At 42.5% G+C, this 26,076-nt stretch overlaps 6 protein-coding genes and 1 long non-coding RNA gene across 16 annotated transcripts in view; 6 read left to right on the top strand and 1 right to left on the bottom strand.

The window, feature by feature from the left end:
- Positions 1–26,076, bottom strand: part of LOC124337633 — a 99,407-nt gene that overhangs the window by 15,641 nt on the left and 57,690 nt on the right. The window lies entirely within an intron of this gene.
- Positions 446–3,426, top strand: LOC124334910 (BTB/POZ domain-containing protein KCTD20-like). 3 transcript variants are annotated; one of them, XM_046789091.1, is made up of 9 exons: positions 446–1,012; positions 1,081–1,197; positions 1,261–1,346; positions 1,409–1,471; positions 1,535–1,858; positions 1,926–2,123; positions 2,200–2,447; positions 2,528–2,876; positions 2,946–3,426. In XM_046789091.1, exons 1-8 carry the CDS (start codon positions 894–896, stop codon positions 2,864–2,866), a joined length of 1,494 nt encoding a protein of 497 aa, XP_046645047.1. In that variant the 5' UTR covers positions 446–893; the 3' UTR covers positions 2,867–2,876; positions 2,946–3,426. The 3 variants fall into 3 exon arrangements, with proteins under 3 accessions (XP_046645047.1, XP_046645048.1, XP_046645046.1); XM_046789092.1 differs by having other exon boundaries at positions 448–1,012; positions 1,412–1,471; positions 2,528–3,426; XM_046789090.1 differs by having other exon boundaries at positions 449–1,012; positions 2,528–3,426.
- LOC124335369 (synaptotagmin 1-like) lies at positions 5,060–11,858 on the top strand. 4 transcript variants are annotated; one of them, XM_046789129.1, is made up of 9 exons: positions 5,060–5,408; positions 6,083–6,305; positions 6,855–7,007; positions 7,328–7,470; positions 7,547–7,840; positions 7,898–8,071; positions 9,971–10,088; positions 10,161–10,294; positions 10,423–11,858. In XM_046789129.1, the coding sequence occupies exons 2-9, from the start codon at positions 6,176–6,178 to the stop codon at positions 10,615–10,617; spliced, it is 1,341 nt and encodes a 446-aa protein (XP_046645085.1). In that variant the 5' UTR covers positions 5,060–5,408; positions 6,083–6,175; the 3' UTR covers positions 10,618–11,858. The 4 variants fall into 4 exon arrangements, with proteins under 4 accessions (XP_046645085.1, XP_046645086.1, XP_046645083.1 ...); XM_046789130.1 differs by having other exon boundaries at positions 5,061–5,408; positions 7,352–7,470; XM_046789127.1 differs by having other exon boundaries at positions 5,066–5,408; positions 7,325–7,470.
- LOC124331418 (transmembrane protein 131-like) lies at positions 12,189–19,155 on the top strand. Of its 2 annotated transcripts, none has more exons than XM_046788802.1 (14): positions 12,189–12,419; positions 12,504–12,720; positions 12,803–12,876; positions 12,945–13,012; positions 13,077–13,203; positions 13,265–13,378; positions 13,443–13,565; positions 13,663–13,832; positions 13,908–14,097; positions 14,250–14,358; positions 14,425–14,666; positions 14,726–15,403; positions 15,468–16,972; positions 17,037–19,155. In XM_046788802.1, exons 2-14 carry the CDS (start codon positions 12,624–12,626, stop codon positions 18,652–18,654), a joined length of 5,115 nt encoding a protein of 1,704 aa, XP_046644758.1. In that variant the 5' UTR covers positions 12,189–12,419; positions 12,504–12,623; the 3' UTR covers positions 18,655–19,155. The 2 variants fall into 2 exon arrangements, with proteins under 2 accessions (XP_046644758.1, XP_046644757.1); XM_046788801.1 differs by having other exon boundaries at positions 12,189–12,423.
- On the top strand, positions 19,247–20,511 carry LOC124336807 (protein YIPF6-like). Its single transcript, XM_046790614.1, has 7 exons — positions 19,247–19,374; positions 19,435–19,557; positions 19,617–19,695; positions 19,752–19,794; positions 19,877–20,002; positions 20,067–20,224; positions 20,302–20,511. The coding sequence occupies exons 1-7, from the start codon at positions 19,333–19,335 to the stop codon at positions 20,418–20,420; spliced, it is 690 nt and encodes a 229-aa protein (XP_046646570.1). The 5' UTR covers positions 19,247–19,332; the 3' UTR covers positions 20,421–20,511.
- On the top strand, positions 21,528–22,508 carry LOC124337337. The gene is made up of 5 exons (XM_046791446.1): positions 21,528–21,637; positions 21,702–21,828; positions 21,931–21,996; positions 22,068–22,167; positions 22,233–22,508. The coding sequence occupies exons 2-5, from the start codon at positions 21,722–21,724 to the stop codon at positions 22,293–22,295; spliced, it is 336 nt and encodes a 111-aa protein (XP_046647402.1). The 5' UTR covers positions 21,528–21,637; positions 21,702–21,721; the 3' UTR covers positions 22,296–22,508.
- LOC124337047 lies at positions 24,047–25,636 on the top strand. 2 transcript variants are annotated; one of them, XM_046791068.1, is made up of 6 exons: positions 24,047–24,162; positions 24,393–24,502; positions 24,563–24,662; positions 24,733–24,917; positions 24,981–25,031; positions 25,102–25,636. In XM_046791068.1, exons 2-6 carry the CDS (start codon positions 24,416–24,418, stop codon positions 25,183–25,185), a joined length of 507 nt encoding a protein of 168 aa, XP_046647024.1. In that variant the 5' UTR covers positions 24,047–24,162; positions 24,393–24,415; the 3' UTR covers positions 25,186–25,636. The 2 variants fall into 2 exon arrangements, with proteins under 2 accessions (XP_046647024.1, XP_046647033.1); XM_046791077.1 differs by having other exon boundaries at positions 24,087–24,222.

Below are 26,076 nucleotides of genomic sequence, written 5' to 3'. Positions count from 1 at the left end.
AAATAGGAAAAGAATTTACCACTACTATTCAATGTTACGAGCTTTTCGTGACCGGTCATTAAGCAATGTTTTTAATAAGGTTGAGTAACTTTTAATTAAAGAAGCGGATCTGGGCCAATATTTTATTTTACCTCACCCTGGAAAAAAACAAACATTATGTGACTCAGAATATTATAGCGTTTATGAGAAAAGAGAAAGGCTCTTTGCGAAACTGAGCGGCTGAGCGCTCTTTATGGGCATAAATCTATTGTGAGTCATCTGTCTAGTTTGTTTGCATGTGAAAGAAAACTGCCGACTAGTTCCGCCTTCCCCGAAAAATCAGACGTGATGAGCAAATATTAATGGAATGCCAAGGGTGATAGCGCGTGTTGTTGACGAAATCAGTCACATAGTAGATTTACTGGGAATTGAAATATTAATGGACAAGATTTTAAGGCTTTAGAAAGTAGAAACTAGAATTCGCACGTTTTTTGTGTTAATAATACGGAAGAATAAAGATGAAGGACATTCACTACTGCTTTTACATCTGTAGTGAACCCAACAATCGCCTTGTAAGTTGACACTAGATCGGTTCGTGATTCAGAACAGCCGAGACTCGAGCCGTGTGAGGCAGTGATCATATTCGGTGAAGCAGATGAGAAATGATATTTTCAAAATTGTGAAACATTCGTTCTTTTTATTGTTTGATTGGGATAATGTTATAAAGTTCATCTGGTATACAGGTAAACTGCAGAAGCTCAACAATTAGTGCTGGTTGGCCCCCATTATTTGTGCAGTTTACACCTGTAGCAGCTGGCCGGACGGAACAAAGCGAAACAAAAGACGAACACATTGTTGGGGATTCTTAGATTTTTTTTTAGTTACGTCGGTCATACGAGTCTGACATTGGATTGATGAAAGAAATGTCCCAGGGGAGGGACAGAAGAGAAACAAGTTTTGATAGAGACTCAAGCAGTGACACAGAGGACTACCTAGATTCTGGTGATCAAAGAAGAAGAGTTTTCAAAAACGGGTGAGGATTCTTTTGCATGCTTAAACTATTTGGGTCTTCATCTTCTTGTTTTTTTTTACTTTATGCAGCTCTCAAGCAAAGCCAAAGCCCTGTCTAGTCCAGCGTCCTGGATCAGCAGGTAGCACTGATTCGTACCACCAGCACCCAATTGCCAAGCCCCAGCCTAATATGGGAGCAAAGAACAAGTAATTTTGTTTTGATTTTAGCTCTTTAATGATGATTCACCATAACTTTGTTCTTGCTGACAGGCAAAGGGGCAATTTCACATTTGTAAGTAATCCAAGAGCTTCAGGAGTCATGTCTGGTGGAGCAGATTCTGAACACGGAATGTCTGGTACCAAGTTAACATGTTTGGCTACTTCTTCTTGATAATGTTACTAACATTGATTTGTAAAGTAGTTGAGCGTTGCCAAGGCTATAATCGAAGGGATATGAAAGATGGCAGAGGCATGACAGCTGGTGAGATGACAAACAGGAAAACAATGAAAGCAAATTTGAAATCAAGGTTGTTGGTGATTTCAGGTTCGGTTGTCATGAGAGACGAACGGTTGACCCTGGTGGTTGATAATACCCGTTTTGTTGTCGACCCACAACTATTTGCTGCCCACCCAAACACAATGCTCGGCCGAATGTTTACGTCCGGCGTAGAGTGGGCCCGACCAAATGAGCGTGGCGAATATGATGTGGCCGATGGAATTTCGGCAACTGTTTTTCGTGCCATTTTGGACTATTACAGATCAGGTTTCATTCAATGCCCACCATCGGTATCGGTTCAAGAACTCCGCGAGGCCTGTGATTATCTCCTATTGCCTTTCGACGCCCACACGGTCAAATGCAAAAATCTCCGTAAATAACGTTTTGTACTGTATTTTGCCTTTTATTTATTCGATTAAATGTGGTTATTTGACTATAGGTGGTCTGCTACACGAATTGAGTAATGAAGGAGCCAGAGCTCAATTCGAATCCTTCCTCGAGGAACTGATCCTTCCCGTCATGGTCAATTCCGCTCAAAGAGGAGACCGTGAATGCCATTTGGTTGTACTTTTGGACGACGATGTGGTTGACTGGGATGAAGAATATCCACCGCAAATGGGAGAAGAATATGCTCAAAGTAAGATCCTTGGAAATTCAACACCTTTTCCTCTAAAGAATGACCGTAACGTAATATTTCCCGTTTTGTCTTGCAGCCGTCTTCAGCACCTCCATGTATCGATTTTTCAAGTACATTGAGAACCGTGACGTGGCCAAGCAAGTGTTGAAAGAGCGGGGCCTTAAAAAGATACGTCTGGGAATCGAAGGTTACCCGACTTATAAGGAAAAAGTGCGCAAGCGACCAGGAGGGCGCGCCGAAGTTATTTACAATTACGTCCAGCGGCCTTTCATTCACATGTCCTGGGAGAAAGAAGAAGCCAAGAGTCGACATGTTGATTTTCAGGTACAATCTCGTGCAATTTATGGAGCCAATTTCGGCTGATTGGATTTTCTGTTATATCATGGCCTCCTTGTTAATTGCAGTGCGTCAAATCAAAATCAGTGACCAATCTCGCGGAAGCAGCTGCCGATCCTGCTTTGGATGCGGCTGGCAATCCACTGCTGCCTTTTCCTTTACCCTTGGGGCACGCTCCTACGACGGAGGGTCCCTTGGGGCCTGTGCTGGTTGGCCATATCGTCGAGACTGGACTCCACCACAACGGCCCTCCGATAATTGACGTTGAGGCTATTGAGGCGGGACTGGAATTCGAAGAAGGGGCCGTTGGTGGCATCGATTTGAACATGGTCCGTCCTCTACAGTCCATGTCGCTTAACGAGACCTATCCACAGGGTCCAATTTCAGGACAGGGTGACGATCCTTGAAGAGAGACGGGTCAGCTTTATCGGCAATTTTGAAGCAGCAAAAGCTCCTTTTCAATTAAGCTCGCTCTTGCTTTTATAGGCCTCCTCCATGGATACGCTACGGTAGTCTGTGACGTCCACCAAAACACACACATACACTTTCACACGTATCTGCCTAAAAATATTCGTTTTTTGTTTCTAAAATATCGCGCATTTGCTCGTGATGGCCATCGGTGGAATAGATTAACGCCTCTATTCAGTCGGATATTTCCAGAAGGTTTTTCCTCTTTCCCCTTTTTTTTAAATTGAATTAATATTTTTCTTTCAGAAATAATCCAGGTGTCGTTCATTGTAAAATTCTCTTCTTAAACCTTTTTGCTAACTCGTCTTTATTGTGGCCCTCAGGTGTATTTATTCCTTGCCACTGTCAGATTTGCATTAGCAACACCAAGCACACTTTTGAAAAAGAAAAAAAAGCCCCAATTTATTACACTTTCACAGTCCTTCTCTTCCCCTGCGTGTCGGTTTGTTGTGTGTGTATTTGTAACATTCAATATACTGCAGACATGTCAAACAGGAAAGGCGAAATTTTTAAAAGATTTTACAGTTATAATTTCTCCCTTTTTTCATTTTATTTTTAGCATCGACCTTCATCATTTATGCTAAACGAGACCAGCGGGACCGGCGACTTGATTTCATGTTTCAGGTTCGTTGTGACCTTGTTCTTTTCGTCGTGTCCTTTTTACTTGTTTTCTTTGGCCGCCCGCACCAATCATCATTTTTCAAGTACGGTTATAATTCTTTAATAACGTGAGGACTTTTTTTTCCAATTTTTTTTTTTGTCTATGGGGACGGAAGATGAAAGGATTTCCTTGTCCCTTTGCTCGTATACTTGACGTCAGTCATATCGGCTTAATATTTATTATTCCTTGACTTTCTGATGTAGATGTTGTTGGCTTAGTGTCGAATCAAAAGGAAGAGTAAATCTAAAGAAAAAGTAACCGAGCGACGACGACATCGGCGCATCGCTCACAAACAGACAAAGAAGCAGCCAGGCGAACTCGGTGGATGGGTAAAAAGAATCGATCACAAGGACGTGCCGGGGCTAATGCACGTTGCTAACAGCACTCACAATAGAGCGAGACTCATCAATTCTTGGTTTCCTTCTTATTTTTTTTTATTTATTTCCTTTTTTTTTTCTTTTTATCGGATTGTAGATGACGTGCGAGCCGAATCGTCTAAAGTGGGTGTATGTGTCGGCTGAGTGAACTGATGTACACTGGAATGCAATTTGAACATGTCCGGCTTCACACCACTCCAAATTTCCCCCCTCTAAATTCATTTCCCCATGAAACCGAGCTGAGGTAAAAATTAAGGATCAAAGGTCTTTTACGTTATGGACGGTGGCATTATAATACCTCAAGGGATTTCCTTTAGGGGAATCTTTATTTTTCTAAAACAGAAAATGGCAACTTGTTTTCTTCCATCCCTTTGCAACCTTGGTGTGCTTCTTTCCAGCTTAGGGGGATATTGACGGCCCGGATTTTCCCCGCAGCAGCCAATCAATAGTGATGGATATTTATTTGCACATAAAGCAGCTCATTCATTTCTCATCTTTTTCCCCTTTTGGCAGTTGGAGATTGAAACCTTTCGTGAAATTTCTGGGGTGGAATCGTTTGATCGCCATTTGAAAATGAGCAAGAAAAGAAGATGAAGGAAATGGAAACGCACCCAAAAGAGAAATCACGAAAACAATGCGAAAAGAAAAGGATGGCATAATGAGTGGTTTCGGATGCGGAGAGGGAGAGAGAGAGAAAGGGGTAAAAGAAAAACTTGAATGGAAGTGCGGAACTGGAGCTGGACGTTCGCACGCATCGATCCAATAGACAAACATCTCTCTCTCATCCTCTGCAACCCGGCAAACACAAAAGGGTCCCTCCCCACGGCTTTCGTTTCGTTGCGGGATCGCGCATCCCGGCACACCAAGTAGGCGTCGATCAATAAAGAGAACTTTCTCTCTCTCTGCTAAGTTTGACGTCCTTTTGGCCGTGACTCTTGCGCAGTCTGCTTTCCTAAGTCTTCTATTATCTTTGTCCACTTTCTCACGGCCGCCATCTTTGAAACGCAGCGTCATAACATTTCATTCCCCCAAATCTGATTATCGAACCTTTGAGCGTCGTTGTCGTCGTCTGGCTCCCGGCGTCATTTGATTTAGTCATTTAGAATTGCCGTGGGTATAGCCTTGACCGGATCGTCCAACTCGTCAAGAGAGTGAGTCCCACATTTGGCTGATAATCTCTTCATTTCACGAACGTGAGGGTAGACGACGACGCGGTGTCTGTGTGTGTGTGTGTGTGTGTCAAGTGGGGGTGAGAGAAAACAAATTGGTACACGAAGGACCAATCGACGTAATAATTACAGAGTGCAAAGTGGGCCATTGGAACGAAGCGGGTTGATTTCATACGGGCTGCACGCCGTTGGATGCCAACAGATCTTTTTTCTCAATTTGCAGCCGGAGGAATATCGGGACGACCTGCAGAAAGCGTCGTTCATGTTTTCGGGGGTAAGTCGGATTATTTTTGTTTTTTTCAATTTTCAATTGTAAAACACGTAACCTTCTCGTTCACGAAATTGGATCAAGAGTCTTGGAATATTTCCGCTGTCGTCCGCCATTTATGTACATATATACCCACACACACACACACAGAGTGTGTATCTCTCTCTGTACGTGATCCCGATCGATTAGCGTGAGGTTCTCGTTTGGACAGAATGGCGGACGGGACAGCCCTGAAGGAAGAACGGGAGAAGAAATGTGTAGGCGAAAAAGAAAGAAAAATCAATCTGGAAATTTCGTTGTCGTTGCTGGGTATCCCGAAACGAAGAAGAAAAAAAGGGGGGAATGACGACGACGCCTCATGTGTATGAACAAATAATACATAGAGAACCGTGGCAGTCCCGCGCGCAGATCCCGGGGCGCACGCATTCACGCACGCACAGTTGAGAAGGAGGGAGGAGGAATACAGTGTGACTGGGCTAGTCTTGGCCAGCTAGTATTGATTTGCTTGCCGTCCGCGGCACAGAACCAGTGGCAGCGGCAAAGTGAACGGGTCGCCATTGAATCTTTTCGTGGGTCTTTTTTTGTTTGAATTGGCCACATTTTTTGTTTGTTGCTGCCCCATCAATGTGATTGAAACCGCACGAGTCCAATCAACGTTTGTGTGTCTTTTCTCCCAACAGTTTGACTGATTGCTGGTGTGAACCCCCCGGGGAAGAAAACATTTGAAATCCTTTAAAGTCGAGACGAGCGGCATCAAGACGGAGACGACGAAGATGGCGCCCAAAGCGGCTGACGAGAAGGGCATAGTCTTAATGGAAGAAGACATCCGGATGGAGACCTCGTCGCCTTTCCCATCTTCATCCGCAACTTCATCCTCTCCTTTTTCGTCTTCTCCAATGACTGGTAAGTTCTTTTCTTTCCGATTTTGATTCTGCATGTCTATAAGAGAGAGCGAAAAACCAATAAAAGAAATTGTGGGTATTAAAAGAATCAAAGGGGGCGGGTATTGACTTGGTAGATCCATGCAGACACACGAGAGATGTATCATATACCCTGCTCTATGCGTTCGTTCGATATAGCGCACTCTGCTTTTGCGTCACCGTCGAGATAGGAAAGCTCAGGCATGGGAGGAGGAGTTTTATGTGCTCTCTCCGCTATTTCTATATTCCATGATGTCGCCATCTGTGGTGATGTTTCTCCGATAACAACGTTATGGTACCAGACACAGCCGGATGTCGGGACTCCCCACTGGACCACGAAAAAAGAAATATAATAATAAAAAGGGGATAATGCACACCGGATTACAGTGGGCGTCTGACGTCCGTTGGCATGATGGACGCCTGATATTAAGGAGAATGTGTAATCAGTTGGGTGTCTCCCCTTGTACTACTGTAGATGATAATAGCAGCCCACAAAGTGATGGATGTCTTATTTGTTTGTTTACCATTGCAGGTGCGGCAGCTGGTGCCACGGCCGAAAGTGAGCCACCCGCTCCGCCCACCAAGAGCACGGCTGACGAAATGAGCGAAATGGCCAAGGAGCAATTGGCCAAACTCGCCAAGGAGATGGGCATGCCCGTTTGGGCGCTCTATTGCATCGGAATTGGTAAGTCCTTTTCGACGTTTTCGCTGTCGTTTGCTTTTTTCGAGAAAGTAACGGTGTCTCGGTCGCATGCTCTTTGGTGTTTTAGCCGGGCATAAAGGCAAGCCCAGTTGATTGATGTTTTTTACTTTTTCATCGGTGGTATTTTTATTTCTTGATTAGATTTCTTGTTTTTTTTATTATTATTATTATTATTCTGGGTGGTGGGTTTTTTTGCCGTTTTTCGATTCCTTAAAGTCGTTCACTTCCGAGCAATTGCGACGAGATACAATATAAACCCGTTTTGCGGGGTGCTGGCCAATTATATTTACCGTTCACAGTAGTGGCCCTGGTAATCTTGCTGATAGCATTCTGCTGCATCCGGCGATGCTGCCGCAAGCGGAGGCCCAAGGATGCCAAAAAGGGACTCAAAGGAGCCGTCGACCTCAAGTCAGTTCAACTCCTCGGAAATGCCTACAAAGAAAAGGTACGTCCATCTTCTCCATCTACTGTATTTGGGCCATTTTAAAAATGAAACAATTTCCTTTTTCGGTCGATCTCAGGTTCAGCCGGATATGGATGAACTGACCGACAACGTGGAAGACATTGCCGTCGAAGGCGAAAAGAAAGAGGAGCAGAAACTGGGTCGATTGCAGTACAAGCTGGAATACGATTTCAACCAGAGCAATTTGGTCGTGACTGTCCACCAGGCCGAAGAGTTGCCCGCCCTCGACATGGGAGGAACATCCGATCCTTACGTCAAGGTCTACCTGCTCCCCGACAAGAAGAAGAAATTCGAAACCAAAGTCCACCGCAAAACCCTCAACCCCGTTTTTAACGAAAGTTTCACCTTCAAGGTAAATGTTAACGATGAGCCTGCAACGAATGAAATTTCACGAAATTCTTGGTGGCAGGTCCCCTACGCCGACGCCATGGGCAAGACGTTGGTGTTTGCCATCTACGATTTCGACCGTTTCTCCAAACACGACCAGATCGGTGAGGTTAAAGTGCCACTCTGCATGGTCGACTTGGCCCAGACGATCGAAGAATGGGCCGAGGTGACCAGCGTCGAAGGAGAAGGCGGACAGGTGGGGGTCATCTTTTTCGATTTTTAATTATTATTATTTATTTTTTTTTCATAATTGTTTGGTTATTTTTTTGTTCATTTGATCGGCAGCTACCTCTCTCTCTCTCTCTTTACCTTTTTGATGACCAATTAATTGATTTTCTTGGCTTTCCTTCCTTTGGTCAATTATTAAAAATTACGTACATTTCAGTTGATTTGATTCCAGCAGACGTGTGGAAAGTGAAAGCCAAGAAAGGTGTTCAACATTCATTGAAATTTGGTGTAACGACGTCAAAGACGTCGTTTGATTATTTTCTATATAGTTATTTGGTCTACCATTTCCTCCCCCACCTTTCTCCCCGCCCTCTTTTAGTGGTAGCCACAAGAAACAGCTTTCCTGTTCTTTATGGAAGTAGAAGTATAGCAAAGTAAATCTTTAGTGCCGAAGCGAAACAATTGCCATTTATAGTATACAAACGTTAGTTATGTTAGAGCGGATGTAGATTAGCTAATCTCAATTAGATAGCGGTTTTCCGATCCTATTAGTTCATTCAGAAACAACTGCTCAAATTCCAATCGAAATGGAACGATCAAATAGTGCGTGATTTTTCTTGCAAACATTTCGTAGAATTTTTTTTCCAGTATCTAACGAAACCTTTTTTCTTAAAAAACAAAATCCCGTTTGGCATGTTCTGCATGGCTGTCAAAGAATGGTTCGGTATTTATTACGTGTACTAATGTAATTTTATCAAATGCTCGTCACCATCATCCAGTGAACAAAATGAGTGGTCCATTCATATGATGAACAATAATGCATGTATGAGATTGAAATGCGTCTCGCCAAAATTAAAGCGTGAAAATTATCGGTGACGCAATTTGGTCAAGATTACGACCGATGATGGTGACTGATGATGTTTCTTTTATAACTGTTGGAAAACAAATTTTTTTGAATGGCTCATGATTGCTTGGTGGCCTTAATGCGAATCTCTTTATCATTATGATTATGATTGACTGTTTCTCTTTATCAATTTTTCTATTTTTCTTATATATTTTTCTTTTTTTTCTATTTTTCCTTTTTATTGAAACGCGCGCGCGGGTCTCATTCTGACAAAACCAAAATAATAAAAAAAAATCAATTAAAAACAATAAAAAAATAAAAAATAAATCCTCCAATTCAAAAAAATGTACAAAATAAAAAAAATTGTGATGTTTACGGAACGGGTTTTTCATCGCGCTGAATTGTGATCCCGCGGGCCTGACAAACACAATTATGTTCATCCTCATGCTCTCAAAATGATCACTCTCTCTCTCTCTACTCGTAAGTATTGAACGAAAGCATTTTTGAAAACTTTTTTGCCTTTATTAAAACAATTATTATCATTACATATTCACTCTCTATCTCTACTACTTATATCCTTTATTTTCTTTCGATCCTGTGAATGATATACTTAGACATTTATTTTTCTCGACTTCTCTCTCTCTCTCTTTCCTTTTTATCTATCATTCATACTATTACATTACATTCTCCTTTTTCTCTTCTTATTCTTCTGCATACATTTATATTCACCATCACTTATATACTCAATTAGATATTTAAACGATAGGGACACTTTACTTTGATTTGCAGTAGATAAGGGTATCTATTTGGTCTGAATTTTCTTTTATAGGAAACGGCGGGTGAATCGAGATTCACTTGCTTTCTCTCTCTCATTATATTCTCTTATATTCACTTAGTCACTCTCTCTCTCTCTCTCACCCTGTTCTCAACAAAATCGCAATCTCTCTCTCTCTCTGTCTTCTGTCCTTGTTAAATTACGTGATCGAAGGAACGTCGAATCATTTCCGAAATTCACGCTCCGATATGTTGTGTTGTTTTCTATGCATTCTTTCTTACCATGTCGTATCGTCGGGGCAAATGCAGGAAAACAAGTTGGGTGACATCTGCTTCTCACTTCGCTACGTCCCAACCGCCGGCAAATTGACTGTCGTCATCCTCGAGGCCAAGAATTTGAAGAAAATGGACGTCGGTGGTCTCTCTGGTGAGTTATTGATTTCTCTCCGAGTTTTGCTGGCCGCCGCCCACCTCTAACTTGTATTGATTGAACGACTAGATCCTTACGTCAAGATCGCCCTGATGCAGAACGGCAAACGGTTAAAGAAGAAGAAGACGAGCATCAAAAAGTGCACCCTCAATCCGTACTATAACGAATCGTTTACTTTCGAGGTGCCCTTCGAACAGATCCAGGTATATTATACGATGCTATTATTATTTGATCGACAGTTTGTTTACCTCATCTCCATCACTCCATGGCAACGCTCTCGACTGCGCACCGAGTGGCTTAATTCGACTTCCTTTTTTCTCTGATTAAATAGAAAGTGCAACTGGTAGTTACCGTCGTCGATTACGATCGCATCGGCACATCTGATCCCATTGGTAAGGCCCTCCTTGGTTGCAACGCAACTGGAACTGAACTGCGTCACTGGTCCGACATGTTGGCCTCGCCCCGACGCCCCATCGCCCAGTGGCACACGCTGAAGGAGCCCGACGATGGAGACAAGAAAGACTAAAAAGGCGAAACAACTGCTGTAGACACAAAAATTTCACTAGCATCATCCAGCAGAAGACGTTCCTCGTCCCCGTACTTTTTGGCCTCTTTTGATCGGTTTCAAAGCAGTTGCAGAACGATAGAAAAATCTAATATGAATGGAATCATCAACACCGAGTGAAGAAATAAGAATCGAAACAAAAAAGGACAAAATAAAATTTTTTCGTTTCCCCCCTCTGGTTTGATTTCCCCGTTTCGCGTCAATGTGTATATCTATATCTCTTCGTGTAACTTTCATTATCTTTCCATGTCCTTCCCAAAACCAAAAAGAAAAGAAAAAAGAAATTCGTAATTCCATGTTCCTCAGACTACTTTGAGAGAGATAGAATATCTATTAATGATAGATTTGTTTTTTCGTTCGCCATTTTCTCCTCGTTCAGATTTGTCACTTAGATGTGACGTTGCACATATACATAGTACCAACTTCTTCTTCTTCTCCACCCGACTCATTTGTTCTTCTCTCTCGCTTTACATTCCCTCCCCCAAACCCCCCCACTCATTCCGTGCTGTGTCTTGTTTGTTGTCGGCGAGTTATATATAGAGAGAAAAACTTACCTACAGTATAGTCCCGCGTGAATCTTCGTCTTTTTTTTCTTCTCTCTCTCCCCCGGTTAACTGTTTTAATGAGGAACAGAAAACGCGAAGCCCCGCCCATTCCTAATCATCAGCTATTTACCCCCACTGTCCGTTTTTATTATTTTCTGTCACACTTGCCACCACCCAGTGATGAAAAAGAGACAGAGCAGTTACAACTAAACTTTTAAGATATCAATTTCCAACTTTCAATATTTATACTGTAATATCTGTTTGATAATGTAAGAAAACGAGGGCTAAGAAGAAGAATGTACGACACCAAAGAAATGATGTCGAACGACATTGTTATTCATTTAGAATTCTTCGTCTCCAACACACGTAACATTATGACAAGGTACACACGTTCCCCCTCCCTTTCATTATTATGACTTACATCAAACAAAACACATTTTCCCAACTATTGGGGAAACTTTTATCAATATCATTGTGTTATTATTTCGTTGGGTATAATTTTATCATAAATTTGATGGTAAAAATTATGTATCAGAAATTTCAGTGAAACAAAAAAAGAAGAAAGAAACAAAACAAAACGGAACAAGAGCGCAGCCAGTCTTGATTATTATAATGGTTAGAGAGAATGGATAAAAATACATTGTCTTTGTTGGTTCATTTTTTGGTCTTCACTTTCTATTTTTTTCTTTTATTAAACCCGTTCACGATCCTTGAAAAAAGCCACCGCAATTCTTTCTCATCCGACATGTTTTTAAAAAGTCCGCGCGTCTATTTTACTAAAAAAAAAAAGGTTTGACGCCCATCACCTGCGGCTTCTCCACCCAACTATGGTCATCGAACAGATGCTTGTTTCATTGGTAGATTCGCTGCAGAGAGAAAGGGAATCTAATGATTATTTCATTGCTCAAGGTGACGACGATCCAATAGCAGCCCAGCGGCCAGTCGCAGCTTGTGGGAATAAAACCCATCATGCGAGTTGTTGCGATATGTATTATACAGTAAAACCTGTTGTTCCATTATCACATTTCTTGTTTCACCTGCCATATCTCTGACCAGTCAGAAAGAAACGATGGTAACTGAAGAAGAACATTTCCGTAGCAGCCGTTTTTTCAACAGTGAAATGACGTCATTAACTGGACTTGCCGTTTAGCCCTAAGGCTAGTGGAAAATAGTGGAATTCGGAATTGCGGATCTCGTCGACCCACACTGAGATATTTTGTTGGTGAGTCTACTATCTACTATGCGCATGTGCGAACGAGATGAGTTTATTTCGATGAACCAAAATCGTTCTCTTGGTTTTAGAATTCAAGACAGTAAGCAGCAATCGTGAGATACGTGTAAAAGAAGGTTCTTCAATCTGGGGTGTAAGGATAAGCCACTATATATTAGGCACATGATCGACGAGAAGAAACGATTTCCAGCATGATCTGCTGCAGAAATTGTGCAAAGACAGCAGTAGTTCTTACAGTCTTGGCCCCTCTTCTTACTTTGGTTGTTTTGGGAGTAAGCCATGACAAAAGTAAGCATACAACACTTTTGTTTGTGTCTCATTTGTTGATTCAACTTTCTGGACTCATTATCTCTTTTCTCTCCGTTCACAGTTGGCTCTAGCCAGAACATTAGGCAGGAGGAAGGAAAACCAGTCCAACCAATTGCAAATCATGTCAAGAAACAGGTGATTTATCAAATAATTCCCAGAATTCAAGAAACTGTTTTTATTGGCCTGCTTTTATTTGTTTACAGAGCAATTTGATAACAGATAGTCATGGAAGTCTGTTGTTTGATCCTCCGCTTCTTGATTTTGGAGACTGGTATTCATAGCAATTTATCGTTTGCTCATGTGAACCATTAATCCCAACTTTGCTTTCTTTGCAGTGCTGTTAGTGTTGTGTGGAGGCAAAAAGTCAATATCAAGAACAACAGGATTAACGAAAAGCCCATCAACATCCTTTCAATCTCTGGTTCATCACTTCATTTCCACTGTTCATTTGTGGAGGATAAAGTCAGTTTCAATCAACGTCCTGTGAAGCTGACCATATTTTCATGTTTGAATCATATTTCAGGTACTTGAGTCATCGGCAAATACTTCTTTTGAAGTAGTTTTCCTTAGCAGAGAGGAGGGATATGTAGAAGACACCTTGTACATCCACACCACCAGGGGTTCATTCCCCTATCGAGTAACTTTAATTTAGCCATGGCTCATCAAAACCTGTTTTATATGATAATTTCTTGTTTTTGTAGATACAAGCCCGCGGTCTTCCCAATCCTTTTCTTGCTAAGCCATTCGTTAACGTACGGATTCCGGTCAATACAACTTTTTCCCCACTAATTCATCTCTACAACCCGTTTGCATCCGCACTACAGGTTTGTGTAGAATAGCCGTAATTAGCATTTCTTTGATGTCTCGATGATATAAATCACAGTAGCGCGTGCAATGCAACTAATGGGATGACTTTTTTAGGTTCTAGAAATGTTCGGCAGTAGCTGCGACATTCATCTGGAAATGCCGATGGGGGGAGAGCGCGAAAACGAATCGCTCGACTGGTGGCTCATCCCACCACATCAAAGCAAAGCCATTGCCAAAGTCAACTTTCTGGCCATGAGAGCGCTTAACGTCACTGCTTTCGTAAGGTACATGTCAAGCGGATAGACATATTATGTTGATGTAGGCACACTCGTCTAAATATATTGGAAATATTTGCGTAGGATACGAACCAACTATACAGCTCATCCTCACGGCTCACTGATGTTGCCCATCAGTCTGGAAGTGACTAGTCAGCCGTTACTTTTTTGCCCTCAGCAGTACCTTGACTTTGGAGTAGTCGATGCCAACGATCCTCCCAAAACGCTTAAACTTTTTGTGATAAATTCTGGCAATCGACCCATCACCGTTCAGGTATTTCGACCACCCAATTCCCTGCGCCTTAATCATGTTTGAATAAAATATTTTGAAATCCGGCCAAAAATATCGACATTCTCTCAATGATATGAAAACATCAGCTTGTGAATCTTTTATAACCTCCAAATTAATAAAATTTTATTGATTAGACCGTGACGGCGATGCCACTAAGCGAAGGATTGTCGATCGAATTCAGTCCAGTCAAGGTCCCGCCATCTCTGACAACACCGACCTTGGTCGCCCTAGTTTCATTTAATCGTGAGTTCTCCTTTTTAGAAATTTATTTTTCGTGTTTGCTTATTTTCTTCTTAATTGTTCAAGCAGCTTCTAGTGTGAGTCAACTGAGAACGGCCAGCGGTCGAATTGTGGTCCAGTCCAAGAGTGGCCAATTCAAAGCTACCGTCGGCTATCAAATCACGGTTGCGGCCAGTTACTTGCGGTATAATCGTTCGTCGACTCAATTTTTGGCCAGCCAACACCTGCAACTGCCGTCGTGCCAGACACTAAGTGTCGATAATGAATTTGCCCTCCCCGTCGACGTTCTAAGCGCTGCTCTCTCTCCACAGGTACGCCAGTCATTGAAATATTGTAAATCTTGCCACATTAACTTGAATTCTTCATTCAGGAGTACATTGAAGCGCGGAATTTCAGTCAGACGGTTTTGAGAACTCGGGAGCAAGGATTGTTGTTGCAACTGTGTTTAGTGAAAATGCCACCTCTTCTCGGGACACCGTTTGTGGTTAATCTCCATCTGAAAACGAACGCCTCGGCCGGGCTGGACATTCCTGTGAGCGTCTTTTCCGGCAAAGTCGTTCCCATTTGGAGAGACGAACAGGAAGAGGACGAAGAACCCGAATCGAGAAGGAACAATTCAACGAATCGTTTCATTGGTTGGCTCACGGAAGGTTCCAGCAAAGAAATCCACCTGGCTTTGTGGAATCCCAATCCCGTGGGAGTCTCCCTTCAAGGGTGGGGTACGAATTGCAGCAACGCCGTCCTGACGTACCTCGGTAGCGAAAGCGGAACGCCAGCTCAATTCAAGAGCCGCTTTCACTTTGGCAATTTGACGATGGCGACGACCGTTCGACCGGGAAGCTTTGCCGTTTTCCAATTACAGATCCTGATGCAACAAGACGAAGCGCGGGAGGTTGATGTTTCTTCAGCGTTGTTCGTTCACGTGCGCACCGTTTTAGAAACGGTGGCAATTACACTGCGTTATCGGACCGTGACAGGAAGCATTCGAACCATTCCTGATCCACTTCCCTGGAAAGCCAATTTTTTAGATCCATACTTGACTACAGAGGTAATTCTTGTGAGAAAGTGGCGATATTTCTGTAATAACCAATAAATTTTTTTTCTTTCCCCAGGTCCGCCTCAATTCGACACTTAATGAATCTGTGACGGTGGTGGGTTTCCAAGCTCCAGCGCCCTTTCAGCACAAGCTGAGTTTTAACCTGTACAACGGCAATACGTCTTCGATCATCCACGCCATGCAATCGGCCGGCGTCGCTCGACTGGCCTATCCGCTTGACTGGCATTGCGCCGCATCTCCCCTCAGTAAATTAGTGAGCGACTGGCAATTGGGTCAGCAACGTTGGTGGAACGCTCTCGGCGATCTTGATCTGACAACATCACTCTATCGCTGCTATGAATCTCTGAGTCAATCCATCTGGAATCAGGTGGCATCGGTGAAGCTCGTCACCAAGGAGATTGGCTTCACCGAGATGCCCCTGCGGGTGGACGTGAATTGGCCGCGGTTAGCTACAAAGCGCCGGCTTCATTTCCCCTTGACCGAAATGGGACGCAGCAGCCGAATGGATTTGAAATTGGCCAACCCGACGGCCAGCGTCGTCCTGGCGCAGATCCTCTGGCTCGAAGACGCACAAGTGGAGATGAAAGATTTGGTGTCCAAGTTGCCGGCCCATTTGACAGAAGGCATTGAATTGCCTTCCTTAGGTGGCCTCAAAAAGAATAAACAGTTGCAACAGAACCTGAAACGTTCGGCGTTTGTGCTGACAGAGGCTGAGGGCGATGAACAGCAAGAGTCGCAGGATAGCGTCATGGTCTATTTGACACCTGGCTCCCAAGCACAATTAAGCGTGACGTTTAGTCCTACCACAGACCTCAAGTACCGATCGCTGCTCGTCATCAAGAACAACGTGACAGGCCTGGAACTGGTGAGTCTATCGGGGCAAGGACAATCGGCAAAATTCTTGCTGGCAAACCGCAAGCCCGGCTCGACGCAACCGCTCCTTTTCGACATCGGAGAGCAACACCTCAAAAATTGCGAGACCGGGCCCAATGGCGGCGGTTCGTGGCAGAGTCGTTTCCAGTATTTGCTGCCTAGTGTGACAGTCAAGCGAACGTTTACGGCCAGAAATCGCGGCCCTTTCCCCATCACCATCACGGGATTCGACATCAATCAGTCGCCGTGTGAAGGCTACGGTTTCAGAGTTCTCCAGTGTCAGCCTATGACGCTCTTGCCCAACCAAAGTCTCTCGATGGAGGTGGCTTTCACGCCAGACTTCACCCAGACTCGCGTCGTTCGAACTCTGAGACTCCACTCGACCGTTGGTGGCCAGGACACTCCGCTCAACTACACGCTGATGGCTACATTACCAACTCATATGCTGGTCCTCTGTGCGGCCGTCCTTCCGCGACCCAACTGGGAGCAGTTCTTCTATTACGGATCGGTCGCCGTCTCCGTCTTTCTCCTGCTCTGTGTCGTCACGGCCGCAACTTTGGAAGCTGATCGGATCCTCCGTTCTGGCGTCGTCTCCATGGTGACGGTCGTGGCCGCTCACTCTGCAACTCGGGAAGCGAGCGATTTAGAATATTCGCCATCCACTGCTGGCCATTTGCTTGATCTCAGGTACAAGTTTGGGTTTGTCTGTTTATTAAGCAAAATGTTATTCATTTAACTGTTTGTATTGCAGGGCTGTCGGCAAGGAGGCAACCACTCAATTGTCTTCGAAACCGGCTCCGTCTCCTCCTTCTGCCCTTTCTCCTTTAATTGAGGTTAGCGCCAAAAGTACAACTGGGCGTGGCAAGAAGAACAAATCCAAGAATAAATCACGATCGGCGTTACAACCGACGGCTCCACTGGGGACGGTTAAGCCTCCCCTCGTCTCTTGGACCCCACCCGCTCCGAAACGTTCAGCCACACCTTCGCCCACCATAAGCAGTTCGTCTCAGCGGAGCCAAACGCCCCCGCTGTCTGCGAACGTGCCTCCACCACAACCTTCACTGCCAGTACCGACTCTCAAAGTCGTCACTACCAAGGAGGAGACACGTTTGTTTAAACCTAAACCCAATAATAAGAAGACGAAATCTAAATCGACTCCTACTGCTCCTTCCACTAACGAAGACACGAAACAACAACATGCAGCCAAAGCCGCTCCCGTTCAGTCCGTTACCCCTGTACTTGCCGTCGTTACTACTACTCCTTCACCTTCCATCCTAGTTGTTGCCTCATCACCACCCGTTCCAGCGCCACAGCCCACGACAACAACCACTGATGAACCGAGTGAAAAGCGCGGACGAAGCTCTTCGGTTCCTTCAAACAACCGGAATAAAGCCAACGTCACGCCGACTGTCCAAAAAACTAAAAATCACCCGCCTCCTCCGCCGCAACCACCCAAGAGTTCCGCCACTCCACCAGTAATTGTCCCAACAACAACGACCAGCGTTGCAACTGTTGTAGAGGCACCTAAAAAGATGACCGAGACTGCAGCAGCAACCGTGACGGTGACAACAACAACAACAACATCGACGGCAGCGACGCCTGTGGCTTCTGTTTGGCAACCACGAACGCACAATAAATCCTTGGTTAAAGCCCCTGTCACTCCTTTACTTCAGCAGACAACCAACCGTCCCCAACCACCTGTTGGTAAAATCCTACCAGAAGTCCGACGCGTCACCGAAGAACATCCGGTGCTGCCCAAACCGATCGGTTATCGACACGTTCGCGAAAAGGCTTCGCCACCGCCGCCGCCGACATGTTCGACATGGAACACAGAACCAAATCAACCTTGGTACAGTTTGACTACACCTACGAGTCCACCATCGGCTCCTTCCGGCGCCTGGTGGCCAGACGGAAGCAGCAACCCACTTCATTATCTGGAATCTTCGCCCGACTGTTGGTTTGGAATGCCCCGTCTGACTTCCGATTACACTGAATCGGCGAGTATCGGCAGTTCTATGTGGCCTGCCAGCTCCACTAATCAATCTGGAGGTCCTGCCACTCCCGACGTATGGCCAGAAGTCCAGCCGAGCCCTCCAAGTCCATTACTACAGACCCTAAACAATACAGCTCCAGTGAGTCGTGTTTATTCTCCATGGTCTGTACCTCATTGGTTCGACATCACCCAGACGAGGCAGCAACAACAACGACAGAGTCAAGATCCTTTGCTTCATCTTAATCCTCCTAACGTAGTTTCTACTAGCAACCAGCTGTTACAGAATAACAGTCTGTGGGACTCTTCAGCAACACGCAACAACAATAACAGTAGCCCACCCAGCAATGAATCTTGGCCGTCTTACTCCCAGTTTTAGTTTTGATACGTTCACCTGACTCTTTTTTCTGGTGTACCCAGCTTAATTGTTGCATTCTTTATTATTAATTTTTTTTTTCTGTTCCTTATCGCGCCCTTTTAATGTAGTGAAGAAAAGAGTGGACACAAAATGAAGCAGCATGGAATATGAAAACACGTCATACCTCTCTCTGTGAGATACGTTTCCCCCACGACGACGACACAAGAAACCAAGATGATTCGGGATTATCGCTTGTCGCATGGTCCCGTTTTATATGTTGAAAAGCACACAGACATACACACAGACGCTACACGTTTAAATTGATGTTGATGCCATAAAAACACATGCCAGGAAACGGATGCAGAGTTACAGGTCTCCGTTTTGAAAAAATGGAACCCAGACCTCGGTTGAAGTTCCCGCTGCTGATTATAATGAGCCTCCCTTAGAGAAATTTCTCTAATCCCTCATAAAACAAAATTAAGACACTTGAATTGAAAAATACAATAAAGTGGATAAAACTTTTCTGCTGTTTTCAAATGAGCCAACACAACTAAACATGTTGGTGACGTGGGACCAACTCGATTTAGCCCTCGAGCCGTTTTAAGAGCGTCGTCTGCTACGTTAGTTAATCAGCTGAATATTTTGACAGCGACAAGAGCCTATACGTTGCATTGAAAATCTATAGACGTGGCAAGTGAAATGGAGGAATTTAACTCTCTTCCACCGTTTTCTTCACCATCGGTAAGCAATTTTTGTAAAAAAGTTCATTTAGCTCAATGAGTCTAACCATGTAACGTTCAGAATGAAGATTACTTGGTCGATGTCAGCGGGAAAATGGACAGCATCCCTTCCATTTCTAAACCTACAAATGGTGAAGGAAAGCCCGAATTCAATACTTTAGATGAACCAATCCGCCTGACAATAGTAAAGTTAATTTACCTTATTAGAAATTATACTGTATGATAACATTCAATTCTTATCAGGTACGTGATCTCAAGGCTGTAGGAAACAAGTTCTTTCATGTACTTTACCCTCGTCAACAAACTTCTTTATTAACAGAATGTGAGTCTGTCCAAATAGATTTTAACTACAGTAAATAAATGTAACTTTTTATGCAGGGGACTTGTGGGGACCACTTATTTTGTGCACATTTATGGCATTGTAAGTTGTAATCAGATTTAATGTAAACCAATCAATCTCTCATGATGCAATTGAGCACTGAATAATCACTTGTTGTATGCAGATTGCTACAGGGAAGAAGTGATAGTACTGATCACGATGGTGGGCCAGAATTTGCAGAAGTGTTTGTTATTGTTTGGGTTGGTGCCATGGCTGTCACCATCAATACCAAATTACTAGGAGGAACAATGTAAGAACCAATTTTTGAACCAACCAAATCATGGCAAAATTCTACCAATTATTTTTTGTTTTAGATCATTCTTTCAAAGTGTTTGCGTGTTGGGATATTGTCTACTGCCCTTATCGATTGCGCTGGCGCTGTGTAGGATTGTTTTACTTCTTCAACAAAACACTCTATTCTTCGTACTTCGTTGCGGATTTTCTTTGACGGCTTTCTTCTGGGCAGTCTGGGGTATGAATCTATTCATACACATAGAAATTTGCACATGCATTATTTTAAATTGTTCTCATTTGTTTCTATTGTCACAGCGGCTATCAAATTTTTAGGGGATTCTTCCCCACCTCGTCGGAAAATCTTGGCTGGTTACCCCATTGGATTATTCTACTTTGTCATCGCCTGGCTCGTTGTTTCACTTTCCAATTCCTAAATATTTATCACATATATTCTCAATTTGCACACGCACGGCTTCTAAACAAATTAACATAATGCGCCATCGAATAAAATGGTGGTATCCAGTTGAATGGCTATTAGTTTGATTAATTTTGGTGGTCCATTTTTAGATTAGTCATCTGGCACCCTGTAAGTAAAAGTTAGCCAAAAGATTACAGAAGAGAAGATCTTCAACATTATAAAAAACGGCGAGTTTGGTCTGTTTGACGAAACAAAATCGAAAGAAATGTAAGGTAACAAAACATGATACGACATCAGTCGAAATGGGGAAGAAAAGGCGATTCTATGGGAAATGCAATTAACAGTAGTGCTGTCCTCGATTCATTTATGAGCTCTACCTCACGTAGGTAGAGCTTTGATTCAATAGATTTGATCCACTCAATACGACTGAATAGAGAAGAAGAGCACTTCTCTGCTACTAGTCGTTGGAACCTTCTTGACATGACGCCGGCAACGGTACACAGGAATGATTGAACGCGACATTTCCAATGTCGCGTCCTGCCGTGTTCAATGAAAGGGGATGACATGGCAATTGATTTATGAAAATCTGTCTTGTGCTATTGGTCGTACAAGGCAAGCTCTCTTCTTTGTTGTAAAATATTCTATTAGCACTTGTAGATTATGGCACGAGTTGGCTAAGGGCGCATTTGGTCAGAGAAGAAGGCAGATCTTCGCTACAAAATTGAGTTATCTGATTTGTCGAATCAAGCAGTGACGACGGCTTCAACATGGAAGTAACTACGCCACACCCAGCACAATATCGTGCAGTAAGTCCTGAACCGACTCGGCATCAGCATTTTGCAACCTATTTTGAGAATCAATCTCTTAAATAGAAATGTAAATTGTGTAAGTTGAGCAAGTAAAACCTTCTCATTCGCACTACTCTGTAGCATGAGCTTTACGATTTCTGAAAATTGAAAATTACAATCAAAATGGAGTTTACTTTCATCATCTTCCATAGTGTTGCCAAGCCATTCCATTTGTCTATTAAAAAAAGAAAAAAATGTTTAGTAAAACGACATGCGTCATCAGACAAAGGATGTATGTAGAATGTAGATACTCCCTGACTCTGGCTCCTCCCGTATAAAGCCATACCTCATGCTCCGACAGCACGCTAGTCTTGTTCCAACCAGCAAAAGAAGCGCTGTCGAATCTCTCTACTCCTGTCCAATCTTTTATCACTGCGTTATTCAGGTACACTTCGAAGAGTTTGCCGAGTTTGGTTTGTTTCATATTGGTTTCGTTTCCCTTCACGCAGATATTCTGCAATCGAAAATAATGATGCGCTTCAACAGTATGTCTTCGTCGTCAACTATTCTACTTTTGTTTGCGGGAATTGTCATCTTCGCCGCAGTTCACGTGCATTCTCGAGACCTCGACTGTCGGTAAGGACACCTTTTCAATTATGCAAGTTCAATCGGTTGAAGTCCATTGTGAATGAAATTGAGATTGAGTATCCAAATCAAATTCATTCTGCATTCAAATAGGCGATTCGTATTCGCTCCGATGTGCAGGGGGGCCACGATCAAAAGGTCATTTATTCCAAATATTGGGTAAGGTCGATATTTCTTTACAGCGAATTCAATTGAACATTGATTTGAATTTCAAATGGTTTCATCAAAAGTGTGAATCAAGATGATGTCCACGAACTCCTGTTGGATTATCCTAAACAGCAAGTGATGGACGCAAAAACTCAACCCTTGATACCCATCTTGATCGATCGGGTGAGTCAATTTTGTTGAAAATGTAAAGAAAAATGCATCATTTTGCGTTTCCTAATTGGGTTTAGCGTATCTTCGAAGCCCGTTCGGCGGCCAATCGTCATCAAGCGCAGCTCGATGCTGAAGACTGACCAGTTGACGGCTTTATGTAACAGTTACACCTAGCCGGTTCAGTGAACCTTTAAGATTGACCTCACCTTTATTTGCTTCCCACAAAAATATATTTGATGTATTTCCTTCCGATTTGTTGTTAAACCTCCGACACGATCCATTTACAATACTTTTAAGAATGTAACTTAATTAAACATACATGGGCAAATAAAGGGACGTGTCAAGCAAAGTCATGGCTCGCGTGTGCATCGTCATTGATTTCCATTTCAGAAATTCCTACCATATTGCAACAGCAGGGCGGAGCACGAAACCAAAAGGTATTATGATCTAATTAATTTGCTAATAGGATTTTGTTTCGTATGTTGTCATGGTGTCAAATTAATTGATTATAAAAAAATATTCTGAATTTACAAACAGAACACGGAAAAAACACGGAAGAAATCCGAGGAATCTTGATTGCGGTATTTTCGGTAGGGAGACGGTGTAATTTCCTGTCTGATCCAATATTCCATGGCATTTCGATTTTCTCCAGTTTATCTTATCTTGAATTTTGCGGTAAGTACAATACATATTAGATTGCTGACGGTAACCATACGTTTTAAGATCAAGAACCTTTACCGCTTGACACAGCTGCTCGTTATAGTCACACTATAAAGAGCTTCATACCAAAGCTACCGACTCAACTTGTGAAGGACTACCTCATTTGCAACCACAGTAATAGAATAGGTTAAATAAATGCCTTTTTTGGTAATTGGAGGGGTGGGTTGTGTTAATGGACACACGCTATGCGTTGACTATCGAGCCGTAAGAGAAAGATGGAAATAATGACGCTAAAACGGTAACAAGAACATTCTCTCGTGGACGCCCTTGAAGAAGAACTCGTCTGATCTATTTTCTATGCAAACGCAATTAAGAAAAACATTAGTTTTTAAAATTTGCTGAATAGTAATCGTAGTTCACTAATTTTAAAGGTAATTTTTTTTAAAGGAACTATCTGAATTTAAGTGAATTTAAGTGAAAATTTTAAAATAAAACAAGCCCCGGTCGTAGTCATTTTTATAAGTTCTTTTCTTCGGTCGTTTGAGACTTGCATATAAAAGGAAACTTGCACTATCAACACTATTATGCTTCCTTAAATTCAGTTTACTGAATGGTCTTTCAGATCGTAAAAAGGTGAATCATGAAAGAGAGAATCATTTACCATGCAAAAAAGGATAAGCGCCTGTACGCTATGATTATTTGCTTGCCATATCGCGCTCCCGGACGCAGCAGGCATCTTGCCGTGGAGTTTGATGACCGAGAATACATGATGCTTGATTTATTACCGTTTTTTTTCGCTTATAGGCACATGCGTTTACTTTCTTCCTGTATCCTATACTATAATAAATGAATAAATAATTTCCGACGCTTCAAGTTGGATTTATTATTCGTTTGTCTTTCAATAGCTTGTATTCATACGATAAGAGTTTCTGTTTATATCGACGTAGCATATAGTCGTAGCATTTTGTCTGAAATGTAATTCGAATTTGTTCAACACGTAGTTTACTTGTAGGTATATTTTGTCTTGTAGGCCTAGGGGCCTACCTGTACAATAGAAAAAAAAGTAGAGGAATTAATTTAACTAAACAAAGTGATATAGCACATATTTACAGTATTCTAACTTTAGAAAAAAGAAGTGTTATTTGTGTAAAGAAATAATTAGATTCATTAAGTTAGTTTTCAATGTTGAATTAATAAAAATTCTGCAAATTTTTAAATTTCACCGTTGAGTTGAATGAGTTTGTTTTCAGCTCAACAGGTGGCAGCTGTGGCTTGGTTGGCTTGTTTTAAAAAATACCAACGAGTTCAACAACAGGGCGGGTCCATTTTTATTTTTCTTTTAAAAAAGTACGTATAAACAAACAAATTAACCCAAATTCTTGTGCATTATTTGAGGCATTAAATCAGGTATGAATGTGTTGAGCTTGGTAAAAGTTTACTTCTGTGTCTAATGTACATTTTTAATGTTACCTGTTCAACATGCGAAATGTTGCTTGTTGCATTATTTGTTCTGCCTCCCTCTGTTTCAGTTTTTGTGTAAATATTCAAGGAAGTTTTAACACTTTATATCTTTGTAGGACAGTTTTATTGATACATCAACATGCCCTCCATATCAACTTGTTGGTCTCCCTGTTTCTGGCACATGAATGTTAGAGAGGGCACATTTGCCGTTGCATTCTACACCACAGTAAGTTTTAGTGTTTGAGCGACTAGAGAACCATTCTTTATTCATGTCTTTTTTGTCCAGTTTTTCCCAATAGTCATAATAGCCTATACAGCTTATGTGATGCGTGGAGGAGATTCTGCCCAGTTTTATCTGCCCTACTTTGAAGCTGATGTGAAAGATAGTAAGAAATTCAAACCTAGTCATAAAAAGAATGGTAACTTTAACCATGTTTTCTTTTTTGAATTTTTCAGCAATGCAGTCTGTTGGGGCCATAGCTATTCTTTTTTGCTTGATGTTCATCATTTGCTCCTTCATGTTGGTGCAAGGTGTCAGAAAAGAGTACAGAGGTCTTTTCTTTCCTTGGATGATCTGCATGACACTTGTTGTTTTATTTCAAGCTGTTTATGGCTTGTGGATCATCATTGGTTATTACATTGTAAGTTTTATTTTCTAATGTCTGAATTCAAAAGTGATTGCTAATTCTTGTTAAATTATCTAGCTATGGAATGTATTTGTTTCAATCGTCAATTGGATTTGGATGGCCGCCAATGTAAGTCTATACTCGTTTCAAACAAAAGTTCGGCGATTCTAATCAAGGTGTATCTTTGATGCAACAACAGATGTATTTCTTCATGTGCGTTTGGAGCCAGTACGAAATCGTGACAGAGTTGCAAGCCCGGCACATCGAGCTGCTCTACCCGTAAAAATGTATACGACGTGTTCCTCCTCTCTTCTCTCTCACTCTTTTATCACCAGAAGGTAGATCCATTTTGGTGTGTAGCAGCTCACCATTCTCCAACAACAGCAGAGGCCAAAAAAAAAAGAAAAGTTAATCTCGGCCCTTAATCTCGACTCTTAAATCTCATGCAACATTTATATACAACCGTCCCCTGTCAATTGCAATGATTGTGCCTTACGGAGACCTCAATGGATCTGGTCTTGAATGCAGCAGCAGCACAACATGGTCGTTATCGTGTGAGCAGATCCTTTGACCCTTGTTTTTCTTTCCTTCTCTCTCCTTTTTCCCTCCTGTTGGACATTTCGATTCTCTCACGATTCCTTGAACCAAGTCCGTCCGTTCCATGATGCCATTCCAACGAAAAACAAAAATAAAAAGGAATAAAAAAAAGATTTGAATACATGGCTTTGATAAAATTTTATCGCCCGTGTCATTTTGATGGCCGTCGTTACACGGCAATGTAATAACACCTTACCCAAATTTTATAACATTTATTTCTTTTCATGCGTACAGTTTTGATTGAGCAAGTAAAAACATCCCAGCGGAGAAGAAATGCAAGTTGATGAGTCTTTCGCTCTGTCAGTTTTGATATTCAGTGACGGGCGACGAAGAAAGCTTTTTCATCTCTCTCTCTCACAAAATGTATTTAGTTCTTTTTAGGTACCAAGAGCCAGCGCGCACACAGACGGGCTGGAGGAGAGTAGCCGGCTGTCGGTGAGATCAAGAGATGCCGTCGAGAATCCGTCAAGGATGTGAAGCTGAAGAGGAGGAGGAGGAAAAGTAGAAAGGCGTGTTGAAATTGGAGAGCCTTCGTCTTTGCTCATTCCCCTCCTTAAGAAGAAGAAGAAGAAGGAAA

This window comes from Daphnia pulicaria, chromosome 1, assembly GCF_021234035.1.
Source record: "Daphnia pulicaria isolate SC F1-1A chromosome 1, SC_F0-13Bv2, whole genome shotgun sequence".
NCBI classification, from domain to species: domain Eukaryota; kingdom Metazoa; phylum Arthropoda; class Branchiopoda; order Diplostraca; family Daphniidae; genus Daphnia; species Daphnia pulicaria.
This window is presented reverse-complemented; position numbering and strand designations above follow the sequence as displayed.